The sequence below is a fragment of the Hirundo rustica genome, chromosome 15 (assembly GCF_015227805.2).
Source record: "Hirundo rustica isolate bHirRus1 chromosome 15, bHirRus1.pri.v3, whole genome shotgun sequence".
In the NCBI taxonomy this organism is placed as follows: domain Eukaryota; kingdom Metazoa; phylum Chordata; class Aves; order Passeriformes; family Hirundinidae; genus Hirundo; species Hirundo rustica.
In genome coordinates, this window is record NC_053464.1 from 451,066 (window position 1) to 472,514 (window position 21,449).

Genomic DNA, 21,449 nt, shown 5'->3' on the forward strand with positions numbered 1-21,449 from the left:
GCTGCAAGCCCCCTGACTCGTGGTTACAGAGCACCACACTGACCCAGATGTGATCAGGGTGAGCATAGCCCTGCATCCCTGTTCACCATGAACATGGCCCACGGCAGCAGCTGGGAACAAACACTGGCAGGGCCCAGGAGAAAGGGAAAGTTGTGGCAGAGCTGGCAGCATCACTCCAGCATGCTGCCCAGCCACTTCAGGACCCTGCCTTCCTCAAGGAACCTCCCCCTTTTCCCAAAAGAGCAGCAACAGCTGGAAATCAGAGTCAGGGACTCATTACAGCAATGTAGTGAGGAAATTTTATTTGGAAACATGGTAGAAGTTTGTAACCCAACACTGGGTGCACGACTGATGCCGAAGCATATGCAGTTACTATTGAAACACAGGAGTGTTTCGGACAATTGCTGTAATAAAACACAAAATTCTCATACTCCAATACCAGGACACTACAGCAATCTTTAGAATCAAAATTACATCCAAGGAATTCTCTGCACTTACAATTGACCCCACAGTGTAATCTACCTATATATAAGATTAATATATAGCATGAGAAATTGAAAATCCTTGCTCCATAGATGTATGAACATGTCAAGTCTTTTATAAATAAACATCCAGTGAAGAGAAAAAAATTACATTTCTAGTTCATATTTATACATAAAATACTAACAGCAATGGGTGTAAAATTGCACACGGGCCACCCCAAGCCATGCAGCAGGCTTGGCGCAGCCCATCCAAGTTAATATTGAAGTACACACAGGACAGACGAGTCACTAACATATATTGCGCATTTACAAGAGATCAACTACCAAATTGGGACAACTGTACACATTGGAGAAACCATTTTCATTCTGGAGCTTTTTTTTGTTAAATGTAGATTTGTTACATCTCTTTACATCATACCGCAACATTTACTTCGTGGAGAGGATAAGGGCAACAATGAGGCCATAGAGACCCAAGACTTCAGCGAAGATCAAAATGAGGATCATCCCCACAAATAACCTGGGCTGCTGTGCTGTGCCTCGGACACCTGCATCACCCACGATGCCAATGGCAAAGCCAGCAGCCAAACCACTGAGACCCACGCTCAAGCCAGCACCCAGCTGAAGGAAACTCCTGTGGGACAGAGATGGAAGAGTTTCAGTGGCAAGGAACACAATTCTCAGTCTTAAGCCCCTAACTCTTTCAACAAGCCCAATGTATCTCAAAGCAGATGCTTACTGACACTCCCAACTCTGATACTTAAAGAAACAGGCAGCAGTGAAGGATCTTCACCTGATGTTCATGTGTGGCTCATACAGCAAGCTGAGTTACCAGGTTCATCCGGCCACCAGCAGGCTCAGAAGGCTGTCACAGCAGCACTTACTAGCACCTGCAGCAATGCCTGGCCCACAGTGCTGTGCAGCCTGTTAGCTGCTACTCCTCTCCAGCCCTGAGCAACCTTATATACAGCCACAGCACATCCACATGTCTTGCACTGCAGAAGCTGGACAGGAATGGTCTGATTTTCCATGAAGGAGAGCAGTCCCTATCAGTGTCTGCCCATCTGGTAATTGCAAAGGACCATTTGTATCTGCTGTTTTAAACCATGTCTTGTTAGGCTAAGCACCCTGCTTATAGGTACAGCCTGTACAGCAGAGATACCTGTCACACTTCAGCAGCACTGTTTAATTCCAAGAAGGCTCAATCACATCAGTTCCAGCTGTTCTCAGAAGCCAAGAGCAGATTAAGTTTCAGACTGCAGCTGCTATAAAGGCCCGATGTATAGCTCAAGGATTGTTTTACCAGCACATAAAGCAAAAGCAATATTAATTATTTACCTGCATCTCCCAGGCAACAGCAGAACTATTTAGACAGTATTGGAAACACCTGTGCATCCAGGTCTAGAGATGACACAAGCTTTGCCTCCTATCCCAGTGCTGCCTGTACATGGCTTCTTTCAGGCCACAGCCCCACCACCTGAGCAGTGGGATGTCTGATTGATCTGTGACAGCCAGTACAGCTCCACTGGGGCTGAGGCATCCAAGCAGGACAGCTGGAATCCAGCCCATGCTGCTAAGGCTAGCTCAGCAGCATCTAGCACTGCCAGCCCTTGCAGGGGCCTTGAGCCAAAACCACCCACAGAGGATCAAACTGTGACAGGACAGTCTGAAACAGAACTGCCAGATACAGCAACTTACTTGAATAGCGTGATGTCAGGTGAGAGGGCATTGGCAATGAGCACTGCCACTACGAGGCCATAGATTGCTATAATACCCGCCATGACCACCGGGATGATGGACTTCATGATCAGCTCAGGCCTCATGACAGACATGGCTGCAATACCTGTGCCACTCTTTGCTGTTCCATATGCAGCTCCCAAGGCTGGAAGAGAAAAAAAAAATGCATTAGACACATCCCCAAATACCCTTTCTTTCACAGGGCTGCAGTTAGAACAGCTAAGTCAGCACAAGGAAGGATTGTGCAAAACTTACACAGTCACTTGACAGCCAGGAATACTCCCCTAAGGGATGAGGAAGTGACCTACCCAGAGCCTTATTCCAAAGATAAGTAAGAGGTGCTGTTCAAATACTACTGATAGCAGAACATCTTCCCAGGCCAGCTTCACAGCAGGGCACACCCCCAGCAGCCATCTATGCCCCTGTTTAGGGGCCAAAACCCAAAGTCCCAAGGGGAACTCCAGTGTTCGTGCCCTCCCAGAGTCCACACTGCAAGGCTCAACAAAGCACATCTGTCTACCCCAGCAGAACACAGCTGTGAGCTGGGCCACCTGAACTGAGTTCAGATGGAGATCTCCTTCATGGGGCTTGTTCTCTCACAAAACCCATTTCCCTACACTTTGGCCCTGGAGTTAAATGTGCCACTGCAGCTTCATCAGACACACTGAAATAGAAACCAACTCAAATATTACTGTTCCACATCATCCCTAGAAGAAAAGTTCTGGAACATGGAGAGTGTGACCTCACCTGAGAAGGATTTGGGTCCAAACACTTGTCAATCCAACCACTGGAACCACAAAGAGTCTGGCTTGTAGGTTATTGAGGACCACAACCACCTTACACCTAAGATTTATTCATCATCTCTGTCAACACTTGAGCATGCAGAGACCTGCACAGAATGATGGGGTTATGACCTGTACCTGAGACCTGCTGGAAGAGTACAAAGCACTACCCCAAAGTAACTTCTGCCTTGGAAATTTTGTATTAGTATCACAGAAGCTTCCTCAAATACCACATTCTTTGATTCTGCAGTATTTGACCTTTCCTTCCAGTCTTACTGGGGAGTATTCTGGTGAACTCCACAGCTTCCTATTGCATTCACCATCACCCAGAGATGACATGCATGTCAACTGCCAGCCAGGAATAAGTTCTCGAAGCAGCAGAAATAGGCATATGGAAGGGCAGGCAATCCCCTTTTCTGACACCATCAAAATTGTTTTGATGTCAGAGGTCAGTCCTATTTGGCAAGAAAACGTTCTTGCATCTGTTCTAAAAGGCTGACGGGATGTATTTAAACCATAGGCATTTAAAGTCTTTGTACTGTTCTGAGAGTTAATAGTTGAGTTTGCTCCACCCACAGAACTAAGGTTTCTCAAAGAGAGACCTGCTTGTTCCACAAAGATCTGTAATTGCCTTACACCAGTATCCAAGGGTGAGACTTGTCCCAGAGTTGCTGGGAGGTATTTGGAGGAGTTGGGATATATGCTTTCCTGCTTCTCACCCAGCACTCTCATAAAGCCCAGTTTGGAGCCATCCTCCTGGCTTGGCACTAAAACTCTAGATCATTCATACAAGCAGCACCGCTGCACTACCACAAAGTTCATTCTCAGGAGGAAGTTCAGTTTTAGTTACAAAAACCTGAAGGGAAAGTCTCATTAACTATCAATTTTTTCCTGTGCTAGCAAAGCTCTTGAACCTTGACTGGCACCAAGTGATGTAAAGGGCTCTTTAGGGCAATTCTGAACTAGTACCCAACTTAAGAAGCTTGAGCCAGGAGCAGGTTCTAGCTGCAAATATTAGATGAACCTGGAAATTAGCACATGGACTTAATCGGCCATTTCAGTGATGGCTCTGTTTAGGGTTTAGCCATTAGGAAGTCTAGAAAGAAATCACTGACTTGAACTAGAAACCATTTTTGTTGGATGAAGTATCTTCTAATGGCTGGAACTAAGCTTGAACCCTGGTTCCACTATCTACCCTGGATATAGAATTTAGCAGAAACCACTTCTCCTGTCTGCAATCTTTTACAAACCTCTTGAAAAATGCAGAGGCTCATGAGGGAAGTTCACTATTTGAAGTTATATCAGTCATCACTTCCTCCAAGCATGAAGCTACTCGAGGGTTTAGCAATTAATGCAGTGGTGTTAGAGTAGGTGATTTTGTAACCCCAGCTACAGAAAGTCAGCTTGCTCAAGCTTCTGTGGAAGCTCAGTGCAGCACAAGTTTGTCAGTTCCCAGTTAAAAGCCCAGAGCAGGCCAGATCTTATGCCTTAAACTTGTTTTAGACACAGTTTGAAAGAAAGTCTATGTCTTCACATGACAATCCTAGATGTCACTGAAGCTCTATTGAACTCCCACTGGTGGCCACACACTTGGCACATCTGCTCGCAAGGAAGCCTCTACCACCACCTCAGTCAAGAGTCGTCTCCAGCACCTTACAAGACAGCTTTACTAGCCCAGCAAGTTGTCCTTGCATCTTTGACATTATCCCAGTATTACAGGCAAGGTGCCAAAGACAATACTTGCCTCCCGCCATGGCACAGCCACCCAGTTTTGGGCTATGGACATCCTGGACAATGCTCCTGCACACCCTCACCTCCACCTTGCAGCAGCTCTGAACAATTGAAGGACATATACTTCATACACTACATTTAAATATCCTTGACTGATTGGAAGGATGTGTTTTCCAAAATCTTGGTGAACAGGGTTTGATGAGACCCCTGTGGCACACACTGGAAATGTGCAGGGCAAGAACTGTACCTCTGCTACACACTAAGACTTTGGGTTTTTGTCAGCTCATCCAGCTCCCTCACCCCTAACACACACACCAAGCAAGCTCCAAATGCTACATTTAAAGAGGTAGAACTGTCAAAACATTCACCTAGCAGGTAGCGAAGCACTCCACCTATCTAGTTCACCAGAGAAAGAATCCATGCTGGTCTCTGACCAGGAATTGTGCCACTCGGAAGTTCAATGGTGTCACAATAGAGAGATGTTTCAGTGCACATCATTCAAGACCACCCACCCCCAGTAAGCCTGTTTCAAAGGTTAACTCCCTTGTGAAATACTTGATTTACTCCTTGAACTCACAGCCCAGAATTGATTTATGTACTGCTCCTGGGGGCAAAATGTCCTCCCCTCAGGGCTGAGGATATACTGGCTGGCACCTCACCATAGCTGTCCCTTTAAAAGTGATAGCAGAGGGAGTAAGGCTGAGCAGCTCCAGGATCAAGTATAAACTACACAGTGACTTGCCAGATAGGCAGTACTGTCAAAAGACTGAAGACTGGTCATAGTCCTGCCAATGCCACAGCTTTCCATAGGGCTCTGTCAGCATCCTTGCTCTTCAGTCCAAGGGCAGTCCCAGCATCAGACCAACCTTTTCCAGCTCCAGCAGGTGACTGTGCTCAGTCAGATCACACACCAAGAAGAGTAACCTTGGAGTTAAGTCAGATGCAAGTCACCTCCTTGATACAGAAAGAGGCTGTGAGGAGCCTTCCAAGTCAAGAAATGCATTAGCACAGATCCAGTTTCACCCATTGACACATTCAGACAGGCTCAGCCCAGGAACAGGCTCAGAACCACCCACATACACTCCAGCAGCATTTAGTCCATTCAGAATCAGGGATTCCTCCCATGTCCCAACATGACAAAGCAGATTTCCACACAGCATACAAGAGATTTCCAGAGCACTAACATGCAGAATTCCTCAACATTAGAAGTCAGCTATTAATAAAAGTCGTATTTCCAATTAGGATACCACTGGTTACCATCACAGCAAGCATGAAAGACCATTTGGGACAAGGACTTACATCTGGAGCCTTTTAAAACTAATCATTATCAAATGGGCTGCCCTCTGCAGTAGGCAGGCTTCCCTGGGAGCAGATAGATGCCAATTCACCAACGTCTATTCATCTCTCAGCAGGTTGTTCTTAAAAGGCTGGAGAAATGTTAGAGGTGACATCCAGGTCAAGTAAAGTCCTTGCTTTGCCATGCCAGAAACCTGGGCACTTCCAAAGAAACATACTGCTTCCCAGAGGTTGTCCCTGCTCCCTCCTACCCCACCACATTTAACAGCTCCACCTCAGGTTACAGTAATGGATACTCTTGGAAAAATTCTGCTGCTCTGCCCAGGTGCACCTGCACAGAACAGACAAGCTGTTTAGGGGAATTGTACAGGAGCCTATGCAAATTCCCATCACACTGGCTGAAACCTGTTCCCCAATGAAAACCTGAGGGGTAAATAGGGAAGCTGCCCTACAGGAAGCCATAGACTCTGAACCCTTTAGTTGAGTCACCTGTTTCAGGTTTAGGGACAGCTTTTTCTTCTTCCATAATGTAATGAAAGGGTGTGGGTATTTCCACCAGGCCTGGCACTGCCGGCCTACAGCATTATCAAAAATTCTCCAGGACTGGCAGGCCTTTTACTCTTGGGTAAGCACATTTGAGAACTTAAAAAAACACCAGCTCCTTGAGATGTTGCTGTAATAGCAGCAGTCCAAGGAAAAAAAAGGGATCTGCCACTCCACTGTCCAAGAGATGCTTCAATTGGAACTCTGGATTGTCTGACACAGAACACAGAGAGAGATCTTTGATTTTTAAGTATGGTAAAGCACTTGTACCATAGAGCACAGGCTTGTCCTTCTGCAAGCAGCAGGGTCCATCCATCCACTTGTTATGTATTTTTATCATCATAGAGGCTTCCTCTCAACACCTTAAAGGTAACCTGTTTCACAGACCAGGTGACCAGTGTATTCCAGGCACTGACTGGCAAAAGAAGTGTGTTACACCACTTAGCAAGTCCCCCTCCCAACCAGCAGGTCTCAGGGGAGCTGGGAGCACTCAGCAGCAGCCACAGCTCTGCTGCCCCATTGCTGTGGCATGGGACAGCCCAGATCCTCTGCCTATACCCAGCAGACACTCCTGTGGCCAGAGCAGCCTGACCCAAAGCTGTGTGCTCACAGGATTCACAGTCTGAAGGAAGCAAGTGCTGCCAGTTATACCTTACTGGAGAAGCACACATTGCTGTAAACCATTGCTTCAAGGAGTACCCAACAGCCTGGTCAGGCTGAGGTGTTGTTCACCTTGCAACTTCTGTGTGCAACCAGTCAGGCTCTGGAGATGGAAGAGGGCAGTTCTATGAAGGAAAAAAGGAAGCTGACCAAGAGGTCCTGAGGCAGCTGTCACCCATGTCCACTGCTACTCCCAGAGTTCCCACCAGAGGGGAAGCACCTGTAGGCTGTGTAGTGACTCCAGGGCAACACAGGGATCCATCAGGAAGCCACAGTACAAACTGCAGCATAACTGCTTAAGCCACATTCTGCAGCGCCAATAGTTTATACTGATGAACCAGCTCATTTTCAGATGTTCCCAAGACTGGCATTTACTAAGAGGAAATGATGCTCTGGTTGAGATGCCTTCCCTCATTCTCAAGCTGTAGAAATATCGCCTACCTCACTTCTGTTACAGCACTTAGGTCTTAGCCATCCACTGCTTTACCTGCTGTTAAGGATGAAGGCTTAAGCTAATCTCTACTGCAGACAGTCTGGTAGCTCACACACCTGCCTACATCACAAGCACTCTCATGTAGAGCAAAAATTACCTAGAGATACACTTTGCCATTTCATTTTTACCTGCAAGCAGCTCTCCTGTTCCTCCTCCCTACCTCTCAGACAGTATTTTGGGAATCACAGATGCCATTTGCCTTTGAGGATGCAAGCTGTTTATAGTCATGATGCCTTCCAGAATCAGACTGCGCAGGGCTGTCAGCTGCATCAACCTACACATTCTGAGCCAGCTATTTTACCATGGAGGTCCCTTAAAAGCCAACCAACTGCTATACTATCTAAAGTCCTAGTTTAAAAGAAAAGTACTATTTAATTGGCTCTGCAGCAAAAATGAGAAGACACAGGACTAATTTAACACCACTGGCTAGAGTTCTCTTTATGAGGAATCTTCCAGCTGCTTGGCAGTGTAGCAGATATTGAAGGCACCGAATGCCCAGCTGGAGTTCAGGCCTAAGGGCAACTCCTCTCACCATGGAGGGCACAGGGGACACACTTGTGACAGCTCTGCACATAGCACCAGCACACACAGAACCAGACAGCTCTGCCCAACACCACATTTGTCCATTCTGGTGCACTCAAATCACATGAAAAAGCTACAATAATTTAATCACTCAACAGCACCTGAGCCACCACAGTTTCACACATGGGAAATAAGGAACTGCAGCAATGAGAACAAGTTCTAATCTGCAAATAACCAGACAGGCTCAAAGATGGCCAAGGTCACAGCAGCCTGCTCTTGTCTCTTGCTGACCAGAACAAGCTCTGCTATCTATTTACCATCAGCAAGTAATGCTCACAGATCACACAGGACTGCTCCAAGTTGCTTGTTTTCACATCAAACTAGCCTGGACAGTACAGAACCTGAACATGTTTACTAGAAACATGTCTTGGAACTACAAGCTCTACAAGAATGTGATCTTTAGATACAGCATGAGTCAGACCTGATCACTGCACTAATTAACACAGATCCAGGACAATTTTAGAGTTTTACACTGATTTAGCTCCTTACTTCAAAATCAGGGCGATTTTTTTAACAACTAACATCAGAACATGTTGTGATGCCACATGCCTCTTACAAAAGCTACACAGCACGACGAGTCTTAGTTTATCCTATATTGCCATCTCTGCCATATTGCGTTAGAAATACAAACCACTTCACTGAACGGTCACATTTAAGAAACAATTTTCCATCAGCAGCATCCATAACCTGTTGTCCAGCATCTGAACCCAACACTGCCCCTGGCAAGAGTACCTGCATGGCTCAGACCTGCTGGTATTACAACATCACTGATGTCAGGAAAGACCTCTGTGCTCACTGGATCCAGGACGACTTGACACTGCATCAAGGACCCCTCACAAACCAGCTGCAACATGACAGATACCAAACCTTCATCAGTACAGCTTAAGTACTGACTTTGCAATCTCCTAGTCAAACCTTCCTCTTTCAATCTCACCACACCATGCTGTCATGCTGCAGCTTCTAGGAAAGGCTTCTATGCTGGTTCAGACATGCCAGCACCACTCCAAATTCCTGTTAAAGCGCTGACTCAAGTCCACCTCCCTCACTAATATTTCAGCTGAAGCACACTCACACGTCACAAATCTGGTGTCTAAAGCCATGTTCTTTTGCTTCCAAAACCCATTCTGCAAGCAGAAAACAGCAACTCCTTCCTTGGAAAGAAAGCTCACTATTTAGAAGCATTTTGCAAAATGCAGTGAACTGCTGGCTATTTTTTTCCCCAACAAGTAACCAGGTCTTAGTTTCTTCCTCCATTATCTTCAGTACCTGCCAAGAGGCAGGTAGGTCAGCAGCCCCAGCTCTGGCTCCTACAGCATTTCCAACTATTGAGTTTTTAGGAAAATTCTTACCTATCAAGCAAGAGTACAATGTCTGAAATCCAAAGTGGCAGGCCACTGATTGCCCTCAGCATCCCACCCTCAGGTACAAACTAAGCATGACTAAACACAGCTAATCAAACTTTTGTTTTATCAAAAATTAAGTCACAAAGACAGCTGGTGTGGAATCAGTCCATGGTGCCCACACCAGCACATCTAGACATCTTCCTCTCAAACACTAGTTTTAATCCACTGTCCACTTGGCTCTTTGGATAACTTCATCTCCCATGCTCATCAATCAAGAGCAGCTTCCCCAAAGCCATCCTGCAGACCCAGCCACCATTCCAGAGGCCATACTAACACAATGAGATCTCAAGCACCTCCACAGCACTTATGCAGCTTGAGCTACAACCAGTTCAATACGAGAAGGGAGCCAAATGAGGTAGGAGATGAAGACCAGTCAGTATGTTCACATCTGTGGAGACATGGGCTAAGCCTTCAGAAGGGAAAGCCATATTGGTTCCTAATTGTTTTATTCCCAATTACTGTGCATGTGGGGAAAAAAAAAAACAAAACAGTTGAAGCCTTCCCCATGCTACACCCCAAAGGGAAGAGCAGATCTGCACCCATCAGGTGCACAGCAAATGCTGTGCAGGAACAGCAGTCACCTTCTGCAGGAGGTTTAACAAAGCTCTGAGAGACAAGACACTAAAGGATGGGCTTTCCGGTGTGAACGAGCATTTATGGTCCCTACATCTGTGCTCCTTCAGTGGGGAGAGCGGTGCCGCAGGATGACCCAATTTACACCACACTGAGCTCGCTGCCTGGAGACGCAGAGGGAGGGCCGTGGAGCAGGGCTTCCCCCGTGCCCCGGCATCCCCGTTCCACGGGGTAGCTCAGGAGCCCGTCCACTGCCTGCAATGGCATCAACGCCTCTGAGGCGGACTGCCCGCCAAACGACCGCACGTTTAAGTTTAATCCTGTTAAAAACCAGTCCTGCGTTATCCGGAGAATGGTTCAATCACCAACCACGTCCGATTCCCAGTGGGAGAAGCGCCGCCGCGGAGGCCAGGGCAGGCAGAGCCCCGGGCACTCCGCGGGCAGCCGGCGCGGGGGCACGACAGCCTCCCCACCACCGCAGGGCCACCGGGGAGACCTCGACCCGCGGCTGCCCGGAGGAAGGGGGTGAGGAGGGACGGCCCGGGCGGCGCCGCCGCAGTCACATGGCCCCGGGGGCTCCGCCGGCGGTGACGTCACCGGCACGGACCCTCCGCCGCCCCGAGAGCCCGGATGGAGCGGGGGGGGGGCGCCCCCGGGCCCGAAGAATTCCAGCCCCCGCCGCCGATGGCGCCCCGCTGGAGCAGGGGAGGGACGGGGAAAAAGAAGCCGCTTCCCCCGCACCTCGCTCCCCCTCCTCCCTACCCTCTCCCAGCCCCTCCGGTTGCCGGTCGATGCTCACCGCTAAAGACCATGGCGGCAGAAGCGCCCATCACGGCGAAGAAGGAGGCATACTCGGGGCTGGAGCCGGAGGACATGGCTGCGCGGGCCGGGCCGGGCCGAGGCGCCGCTAGAGTGGGAGCGCGAGAGGGCGGGGGAAAGGCGGAAAGCTCCGCCGCGGCACCGGTCCTCGGCGGGCAATGCTCGGCCACAAAATGGCGGAGGCGCGGCGGGAGCGGGCGGGGCGGAAGGAGCTGGGGCGCGGGGCGGGCGGGAAAGGGGCCCGGGGCGCGGCGGCTCCGTCCCGGCAGAAATGACGGCGGCGTGCGCGCTGCGCCCTAAATACGGCCTCCGCAGGACAAAATGGCGGCGGCCCGCCCGTCACGTGATCGCACCCACCGCCCCCGCCCGCCCCGCCCTCGGCGCACACCACGCCAGCGGCAGGGGGGGGGACACCCTCCCGCAGGCTCCACACCTTCGCCCCGCGCCCCGGTCCCGTTCCCGCGGCCCGGCCGCCGGCGAGGCTCAGCGGTATTCGGGATTCCCCACGCGCACCGGGGCGCGGCGCCGGCGCTTAGCCGCGCAGCCATCCCGGCTCTGATCCCCTGCCCTCGCTCCCCCCTCAGCGCCGCCGGGGTGAGCCCGTCCTGCACGACGGCCGCGGTCCGCCGAGAGTGATTCAGCTCTCATTAGCATAAGGGGCGCGTCCCGTCACGACCCCGCCCGCGCGGCGGTGGCTCTGCCCGGGGCCGGGGGAGTCCGTGTCGTGTCCGTGTGTCTCGTGCCCCTGTCCTGTCTGTGTGTCGTGTCCATGTGTCCTATCCCTCTGTCGTGTCCGTGTGTCGTGTCCCTGCAGCACCAGCCGTGTCCCCGTTACCTGGCCCCGGGACGCGGCTTCTGTCGCGTATCCTAATGTCCATGTGCTGTATTCCGGTGGATGCATTCCATGTGCCATGTGCCGTGTTCCCCGTGCCATGCCCTGTGTCCCATGTGCTATGACCCCAGTGCCATGTCCTCCACAACACATCCGTGTGCCTGTGCCACCTGCCCGGTGCCTTGCATGCATGCTGTGCCCTGTTCCCTGTCAGGGCCCTGTTGCCTGAGCTGTGGTGACCTGTCGTGGGCTTCCCACGAGGCATCAGCTGTGCCCATGGGGCCTTGCTGGCTTGAGGTCCCCTCTAGGGGCTTCCAACTCCTGCACTCCACATCCTCCCGGGGTCCAGTACCAGTAGCATCTGTTGGCGTTCTACTCCCACCCATCGATCCTGCTGCCTTGGATTTCACACCCAGCCTCTGGCCCATCCTTTCCCCTGGGCTGGAGGATGGGCTGAGTCTGAACCATAGTATCATCCCTCATAGGCTCTGCCACCCGATTTCTCCTGCGGGCACTCCCCTGAACCAACCCCATCCCAAACATCCCAGCGGGATGCTCCTACAAGCCCGTCCTGGAAGGGTAACTGATGTCATTCTGTTACCCAGGATTTGGGGATCCATTAACAGTTCCTGCTGCCACAAATCTAGCTGAGCTTTCCATGCCCCAAAACACCAGATCTCTTAATTACTCAAGGGCCACCTGCCTTTCCCCCTGTGTTGCCACTTTTTTGGACACCTCAGCCTTGTTAGAGCCCACAGGGAAGATGAGGACAGGATTTACCTTGGCAAATTCCTTGCTGCTGCTTGAGTATAAAGGGTCCTGGCACTGCAATGGGCAGAGGTGGCTGGCACATGCAGGGGACCAGCATCAGGGCACGCTGGTTCTGAGAGGGAGACTGTTTTGTGGCAGACTGTCAGCGGGGACATCTTCATGGGACATCCAGCACATAGTCTGTGGCAGGGGTTGGCTGGAGGCACAGAGAGGAGGAATGGGCTGGGGGTCAGAGGGAGACCCTGTCCTGAGCCCTGGCAGACCCTGTTCTGTCACCAGCAGTACCACCACTGCCATCACTGCCACCACCAGCATCAATGCCAACCCTGACACCAGCATCCCCACTGCCACCATCATAACTGCCACTAGCACCACAATCATCATCACTGATCCCCATCACCATCACCACTCCCTCCACCGCTGCTTTTCTACCCTCGGACATGTTCTTTGTCAGTGTGGTCATTGTTGCCGTCGCTCTGTGGCGGTGGCTGTCACTGCTAGCAGTGTTTCCAGCAACTCAAACAACCTTTCACTACCACAAGGACAATCCCTGCCTCTAGGGTCCAGAGCAGTTGGTCACTGGGTGAATTTCTCACCCGCAGGCCACTGGCAGCATCGGCAGTTTGTTCACCAGATTTGGGCTGGTGAGCAGAGATGGGGCCTGGCCTCATCCCATCCTGGTGCTCAGGTCTGTGCCCTCCTGGTGCTCATGTGGGCTGGGTCTGGCCACGCTGCCACCAGCCCTCACCTGGGGTGGGCATCTCTCCAGCGCTGTGCCCAGCCTGGCTGCAGTCAGGGCACCCTGCAGGGTGCAGAGCCCAGACAGAGTGGTATGAGTATCCTGGCTGGCAGGGATAAGCCCAGATATCTGCCCCGTGGAATTTATCCATGGGTGATGGTTGCTGTCATTTTGTTGGCCAAGAACTTCAAAGCCCCAAGGACACCAACACACTGGAGCAACACCAGAACCAATATTTGGAGCAGGGGCCTAGGGCCCAGGGTGGATTTTAGGGGTCCCTAAAGGATGCTGCCATCTCCTCCTCTTGCGCCAGCCACAGCCCAGGCCCACTGCCCCTCGCTGGCTGGAGGCTTCCCCCAGATCATCTGGCCCCATCCCCGCTCGTCGCTCCATCTGCCGGCCAGTGGCCATCCCGGCGAACAAAGAGCTTCCTTGAAGCTGTGAGCTCACGAGTTGAGGCGGTGGTAAGCTTTGGGAATGCCGTGTCTCCGGAAAGGCTGCGCAGAGTGGCCCTGAGGGTCGAGCTTCCCTCCCTTCACCCTTTGGAACTGCGGGACGCTGGGAATCTCCTTGCCCCCACATTGTGGTCAAGCACCTTGAGCCAAGCCCTCTTCTCCTTCCTTCTCCTCCCATGCTCTTCATTTGGGACGCACTCAATGTCTCTGGGTCTCAGTTCTCCAGTACTAAAAGTCCAATAAATTGTTTGGATTTCACCTGAAATTGCAGATTCACAGCAAGAATATTTTTTTAAAGCTCTTGACAACAAATTTTCCTTTCAAAACATTGCATTTTACATTTTCCCTGCGACATTTATTTATTCAGCCTCCTCCTACCCAGGTGGAGCCATGGAGGTCATGGTGGAGTCAGCGTGGTTCCCACTGCACATCCTGGTGCCAATGCTCTTAAGGGTTTGCACCGAGGGAAGGTCTGGGTGCTGGAAATGAGAGCATTCACCTCCTTTCACCCACCAGGGACTGCCCTGCCCTCCTCACTCTCTCCACACCACCCTGGACTGACCAGGCCAATAGATGTGCCGAGCATCCTCCTGAGATGCCCGTAGAGTCACACTGGTGGCCCAGGTCTGGCTGTAATTGGTGGAGTGAGTGCGCAAAAGGATCCACAAAGCCAAAGTGGGCTAGAGGGGAAGGACTACTTGGATACTAGTGACAGCATGTGTGACCTCACCTGGCTCCATGTCATGCCTGGTGAGTTGCAGCAGGTCCCCAAGAGTAATTTAAGTCCTTTTCACAATACTGCTGTTTGAAAGCACTGTGGTATTCCCACCACCAGCAGCACTGCTGCTGCAGCTGTGCCTACTGGCCCCTGCAGACCTGGGAGCAATGGCATCCTTGGCTGCGGGCTCTCAGTCAGACCTGGCTCTGTTCTGGCCTCATGGTTGCTGCACACACCCAGCCCTCCCCAGGATGTCATGTCCCCCTGCCACCCCTCAGAGGTGACGTCAAGGCTCTCATGCCTGTTCTGCTTCTGCCTTGTGGAGGTGCAGGGGTATTTCTTCCTCAGGGAAAGGGCAACGGAGAGAGGGAACAAAATTCAACGCAAAGTGGGAGGTGAACACAGCGTCAAAGGCAAAGAGCCAGAGCCTGGATGCAGAACAACCCGAATTCCTGTTCCCACAGCAACCAGCACTCACCCCCTTGCCCCGGCGCTGGGCACTTGCCAGGCTGACACCAACGAGCCCATGTTTGCCAGGGGGATGTGAGGGTGGCACCTCCTGTTCTGCCTTTTCCTTTTGAGGATTCACCATACAGCATGGCATGGCACCACACATGGCACCAGACCAAATCCAGCCTAAGAGGCATTTTCGGTTGCGTGTCCCCATGCCAGCAAAGGAGCAGAGGAATGAGGTGGGCTTTCCAGCATTTGCAGGCGATACAGGTGCCACCACCTTTTGGGGGGCATTTTCTGAGTGGCCTCGTGGCAGATGACTCTGGGTCTAGTCTGTGCATGGACTAAACATCCTGGAGAGCAATTTCAGAGGGCTCCAGCTTGTCAGCTGCTTCCAGTGAGCAGGAGCTGGACACTGGCTGCTCCATGCTGATGTATGGGGCTCCAGGGCTGCTGACCGCCCCTGACCCAGCTGGTTTTTGGCAAGTTGGAGAGCTGTTTACCAGGGGATCTGTTTCTAAAAGCCACAGCAATGCTGGTGGTTTTGCCCATGTTATGAAGCAAGGTTGAAGGGATCTGGAAAGCCAGCTGGGAGCACCCTGCCCCTCCAGGACAGGTCTGGGTACAGAGGTGCTAGCATGGAGTTGCACTGTTGCAGGACAGAGGTGCTTTGGCAGGAAATGCTCTGGCCCCCTGAGTGCCACGAGGGAATTTGGTGTTAAAGTGTTGAAAATGCATCTCAGCTCAGGACAAGCCCAGGTGGGCTTTCAGTCTGGAGGTCTGATAGAATCAGTGGAGCTGAGCTGGTGCTGGGATTGGGAATGAGAAAAGCAGGTCTGGTAGTGGATGCATTGCCCTCAGCTATGGCAGCAAGTGCTGGCCAGCCATGGAGCAAACCCTGTGGAGCATTTCCTCATTCAGTGTCTCCTTAGGTGTCTCAGGGAAATCACAGGGCAGGAGTCATGGGCCTTGGGGGCCCATCCCCTGCCTCCTCCTCTCTCTCTGAGTCAGGACTTCGGGCCATTTGCAATTGGTGTTTCTCTTGCTCTGTTTGGGTCTTAGTTAACTGATGCCCATTGTGAGCTATTAACTCTTACCTAGGATTTTCCTGGTGCTGGACTTCCTGATGAGGCAATCAGGGGCCTCTGATCCTATCCTATCCTATCCTATCCTATCCTATCCTATCCTATCCTATCCTATCCTATCCTATCCTATCCTATCCTATCCTATCCTATCCCATCCTATCCTATCCTATCCCATCCCATCCTATCCCAATCTACCCTGATCTAATCCCTTTCCCTTCTCATTTCTTTGTCCAGGACTTTCCTATCCTATACAAACCCTCTGATCTTGCTCTTTTCCACACCATTCTTCTGTGTGAATGCAGCTGGGAAATCATCCACGTTCCTACAGTTTCTTCAGCTCCTGGGAATGATGTGGAGACAAGCTGGGGTTTTTCTGCCATGCTTTTCCTGAAATGCCCTGGCAGGGACCTCTGCAGGATCACACACTGTGTGGGGCTGGTCTTCATCCTTCCTTCCACAGGGCGTGCATGCTTGCTCCCAGCACTCAGCTGGCAGTGGGGATCAGCCAGGGCTTCTCACGAGGAGGTTCTGTCGGTGGTTTGAAAATAGCATTTATTTGCTCTGGGTTACCATAGTTACTTGTGGAAGTCGTGTGGCTCCTGCTGCTGGATTGGGAGATGCTCTCCACTGTGGCATCACTGTCTGGTTCTACCCTCACCCATGGAAAAGGCAGGAATTTCTTGGGCATTGGGTGGGCTCTGCATCGGATGCCGCCTTCTCCCTGGCACCCTTCAACAACCCACTGGCTGCACCTGCAGTGCTGTTGTGGATTTTCAGTCCCCAGTCACGGGGTCTGTATTTCTAGGAGGAGTCAATGTGGTTTTCCCAGCACTCAGCCTGTCCCTACACTGCATCTTGGAGTTCTTGGAAGTAGACACTGAGAGCCAGCACACCAACCTCCCACCATACCCCACCCCTGATTTTTGGGAAGCTGGGGGGCCTGGAACAGCTCGCAAATGGGAGCCTGGAACAGCTGACATATTCTAGAGAGGCAATTTTGGAGATGTGAGGCTTGGTGAGACGAGGATGCAGTGTGGGAAGGATACTTGGTGGCTGGGAGCTGTGCTCCAGGGCTCCCTGCAGAGACACCCAGAGAAGTACACATTGCTTGGGTTAGTCTGGCACTGGACCCTTCCAGCCATGGCTTTTTCCTGCCAGAGGCTTGTGGGTGCAGGCAGTATCTGTTATCTTCCCACAGCCATGGCAGACACACCCCACAGAGAGAGTCTGGAGCCAGCCTGGGATGTCTCTGGGACTGTCCTGCCTGTGGATATTCTCCTGCTGCCCTGGTGTCACAGAAACGGCGGGAAAAACAAAACCCCTACAACAACATTTTTATGTTAGAGAGTCAAGGATGTTGTTCTGGCCAGGATGTACCACAGAAATAATCTCATCCACACATAACCCGGGTGTGCAGAGAGAATCATTCCATGACACATGCTTTTACAAGATTTCCCCCAAACTTTATACAGTCAAAACACATAGAGATGCACTGTTTCAAAGTTCATTGGTCCAGAGTTGAGTAACCCCCAGTAACCCTCTGATGTTAATTGGATCTTTTTGTTTTTTCTTTTTTTTTTTTTTTTTTTTTTTTTAAATTTTTTTTTTAAGTCCTTTCCAGAGGAGATGTCTCCAACTCTGCCAGAGGCAGAATCTGGGGTAGATGTTTGTAGATGGCCTTTTATCTTCCTGGGTATCTATGGGCAACTCCCAGTCTGTTGCTATGTTAAGCCCATCAGATCTCACCTAGAGAAACCGAGAAACCATGTCATGGAAAGAAGCTTCAGTTCCCATTCCCTGGGGCAAAGGTCAACAGAGCTGGCTAAAGTTATATAAAAATATTTTTTTTAACTGGTATGTTTTCCAACACTGGGAGCTGCCCTGGGGACATGGGGAGAGGAGCATGTTGGGGACAGGATGTGGTAAGACAAATCCAGGCCCAGGGTGCCAAAGTATTTTTGAGGCTGGAGCTGCTGGCAAATGCTGAGAATAGGCAGCCACAGGGCACCAAGGAAAGGAAGGATGATTTGGGGGAGAAAATCATTACTTTCAGTTTTGGGGAGAAAATCCAGGTTGGTGAGGGCAGAAATTTTCTGCTGCCGGGGTGGGAGCTGCTTCAGAACCAACCATTGGGCTGCTCCCAAAGTGTCTTTTGTCACTGAGCTGGGATAGTGCCATGGCTTTGCCCCCACAACCTGCTTCTTCTTTGTGCTGCCAGCTCTCCCTTGGCCCATGGCCCTGGCAGGTAGGGAGGGAGATGAACCCTTGTCTGGCTGGCAGAACAGCACCTTCCTGCAGAGCTGCTGAGCACAAGGTTGTGAAGGACTGCTGCTGCGAGAGGCACCAGGGCAGAAGTCTCTTCTCCCCTCCCTGCCTCCCTCCCTGTCTTCCTCCCTGTCTGGCTCAGCTCGTAGCAGAGTCCTCACTAACAATGAGCAAATTAAATCAGATCCCTCTGGCACTTCCCAGGTATTCCTACACAGCTGCTGTGCTTGTGCTCCTCCTGCCTTGGCTCCTGCACTCTGACGGAGCATCACCTCTTGTATGCTGCCATGCCACAACTGCCGGCCTCTCCTGCAGGGTTCTAATCCCTATGGACCCCTCAAGAACTAGAGATGAGGCTGAGATGGTTTTGGTGCCAAAGGCAGCTCAGTGACAGCTCTTTGGGAGCCCCTGAAACTCCTGTCCTCTGCAGCTCAGAGATGCAGTGTTACCCCCACCTCCCCCTCCCCTCCTGCACACATTCTCTGTTGAGCTTGACTAATACACTTAGAGAAGGGTATTTTTGACGGGCTGAAGAAATTTGCCAAAAGAGGGTCAGGTTGCCCCCAACAATTGTTCTGTGCATGGGTTGGGGCGACTAGTTTTTCTGCAGATATATTTCTGGGTGTGGGTCCTGGCAGTGCCCCAATCTCTGTCTGACCAGGGGCACCACAGGAGCTGTGCTCTGACCCTTGGCAGTCCCCATTAGTTCACAGTGGCACAGGATATCCCACGGCCTTACCCCCCTTGCCCCACTGGTGGGAAAAGCATGTTGCAGCCGGTGCCTTTCCTGACCATGTCCCTGCTGCCCAGGACCACTCAGCCTAAAATGTTGTGGGTGAGCCAACTTAACCAGTACTCGGTAATAGCTTTGTTTGAGGAAAGACAAACTGAAGGGCAGAAGGAATGCGTTTCCTTCGTTATGGTTATTCAACTCAGACTGCTGTTTCCTTGATCAGTTTGCTGGGGAAAGCCGAGCCCTGGTGCCTCTGGAGCTGCTGCCGAGCAAGAAAGCACAAGACTTTTGATTTAAGCATAGTTTTTGGGTTTCCTGGGCTTGGCGTCTCCCTTGCAGCCAGTTCCTCTCCTCCAACCCCCACTGTGAAACGTCCCACCAGTGGGGAGAGGACAGTTGGCTTATCATGGGGACGAGGTGACATCCGCTTATATGAGCCGCGCCCGGGGCAGGCAGCCCGCAGTTCCCACTGGCGGCTGTGGGGACCAGCGCCTGCTTTCCAAAAGCATGGGCACCTCCTCTAGAACGAGCAAACTGAAGGAGCAAGACTACAAGAATGCAGGAAAAGAGGCAGCAGTGGGAGGGAGTTTCTGTTCCTCTTGGGCTGGAAGAAATGCTCACCCAAACACAAAATTCATATCCCAAGACCGGGTATACTGGTCTGAGCTCTCAGGGTCTGCCCTGTATCTGGCTTCATGTGCTGCCTTCTCTTCTAAGTCTCTGGAGACCAAAGTGCTGGTGCCTGGAGCCAGGGACACACCCAGCCTCAGGAGATGGTATTTTAGAGCTGCCTTTGCACGACAGAGAAGAAAACCCCACAGATTTTGCCACCAGTCCAGCCCCAAGGCTGGGGATTTGTCACATTGGAAAGAAGACTGAGCCCTGAATGTCTCTGGCTGCTGCAGCCAGGAAAAGTGGAGGAGACCCATGGGGATCCTAGTGTGGGGCAGTTTCACCTCTCTCCTCAGTGCCAGAGGCTGATTGGGATTTCCTCTGCCCACGCTCATCATCGACCATGGGTGGGTGTGGCATCCAACAGCTCCTTGAAGGAAACTCTATCATGCCTGGCCAAAGATGGCCTTATTCAGACCTGTCCTAGCAAAGAGAACACACCCCAAGGAAATTCAGAGACCCCCAAAGGCTCCAGTTCAAGTTTTCAGTAGAGTGAGAGTGAGGGGCAGCTGGTTACCTGCAGGTTCCTGCTGGCCATTTACATTTGTGTTATAAGTGCATCCCAGGCCTCAGCCCATGACCACCACTACCGGCAGGAGATGTGCTGCCCTTGGGGCTGAAATACCCAAGAAAGATATTTGATAGGAGAAATTACTGTGCACCGTGGACCTGCTCACCTCAATGCCACCAAAGCAACAGATCTGCATAATGACCCCAGGGTTTCCAAAGCCCAGTCCTCTGTTTACTAGTGCTTTTTAGGCTGCCCATCTGTCATGAAATTGTTTAGGTTGGAAAAAGTAGCTGAGATAATTGAATCCAAGCGTTACCCTAGCTCGGCCAAGGCCACCACTAAACCATGTCCCCAAATACCCTAAGCCTACTTGTTTCTTGAACGCTTTCAGGAATAGCGATTCCATCACTATCTGGGCAGTCTGTGCCAGTGCCCAACCATCCTTTCCATGGAGAAATTTTCCCTAATATCCAATCTGAACCCTCCCTGGCACAGCTTGAGGCCGTTTCCCCTTGTCCTGTCCCTGTTCCCTGGGAGCAGAGCCCGACCCCCCCCGGCTGTCCCCTCCTGTCAGGGAGCTGTGCAGAGCCACAAGGGCCCCCTGAGCCTCCTTTTCTCCAGGCTGAGCCCCTTTCCCAGCTCCCTCAGCCTCTCCTGGTGCTCCAGACTCTTCCCCAGCTCTGTTCCCTTCCCTGGACAGGATCCAGCCCCTCCGTGTCTTGTTGTGAGGACCCCAGAACTGACCCCAGGACTGGAGGTGCCTCAGCAGTGCCCAGCACAGGGGATGGGCACTGCCCTGGGTCTGTGGTCACACCATGGCTGGTACAGGCCAGGTGTTACTGTTGACCACAGGGAGCTGTCATGGGCTCTGCAGGCATTGCCTACTGCAGAAAACATTTCAGTTTGGACTCCGTGCTGGGGCAGAGCCATGGCTGCATTAATCTCTGAGTTTTGGAGAAGACACAGGCAAGATGGCAAAATTCAGTGGCTGCAGATGAAAAGGGCAAGAGTGTTTGCAGATGACAAAAGATCATACAGGGATGTTGGCTCAGAAAAAGGGAAGAGGGAGAGGAGACTCAGTGGAAAGATGTGGGGGAGATATGAAAACAATTGGTTC

At 51.5% G+C, this 21,449-nt stretch overlaps 2 protein-coding genes across 2 annotated transcripts in view; both read right to left on the reverse strand.

The window, feature by feature from the left end:
* Positions 1-285: 285 nt before the first annotated feature.
* Positions 286-11,453, reverse strand: ATP6V0C (ATPase H+ transporting V0 subunit c). The gene is made up of 3 exons (XM_040079005.2): positions 11,079-11,453; positions 2,178-2,361; positions 286-1,113 (listed from the first exon to the last, which is right to left on the reverse strand). The coding sequence occupies exons 1-3, from the start codon at positions 11,152-11,154 to the stop codon at positions 909-911; spliced, it is 465 nt and encodes a 154-aa protein (XP_039934939.1). The 5' UTR covers positions 11,155-11,453; the 3' UTR covers positions 286-908.
* A 2,483-nt stretch (positions 11,454-13,936) lies between these two features.
* Positions 13,937-21,449, reverse strand: part of TBC1D24 (TBC1 domain family member 24) — a 46,681-nt gene continuing 39,168 nt past the window's right edge. Inside the window, exon 11 of the transcript XR_005703198.2 lies at positions 13,937-14,154. The gene's annotated coding sequence lies outside the window, so the exon portion shown is untranslated. The remainder of the gene's footprint in view (positions 14,155-21,449) is intronic.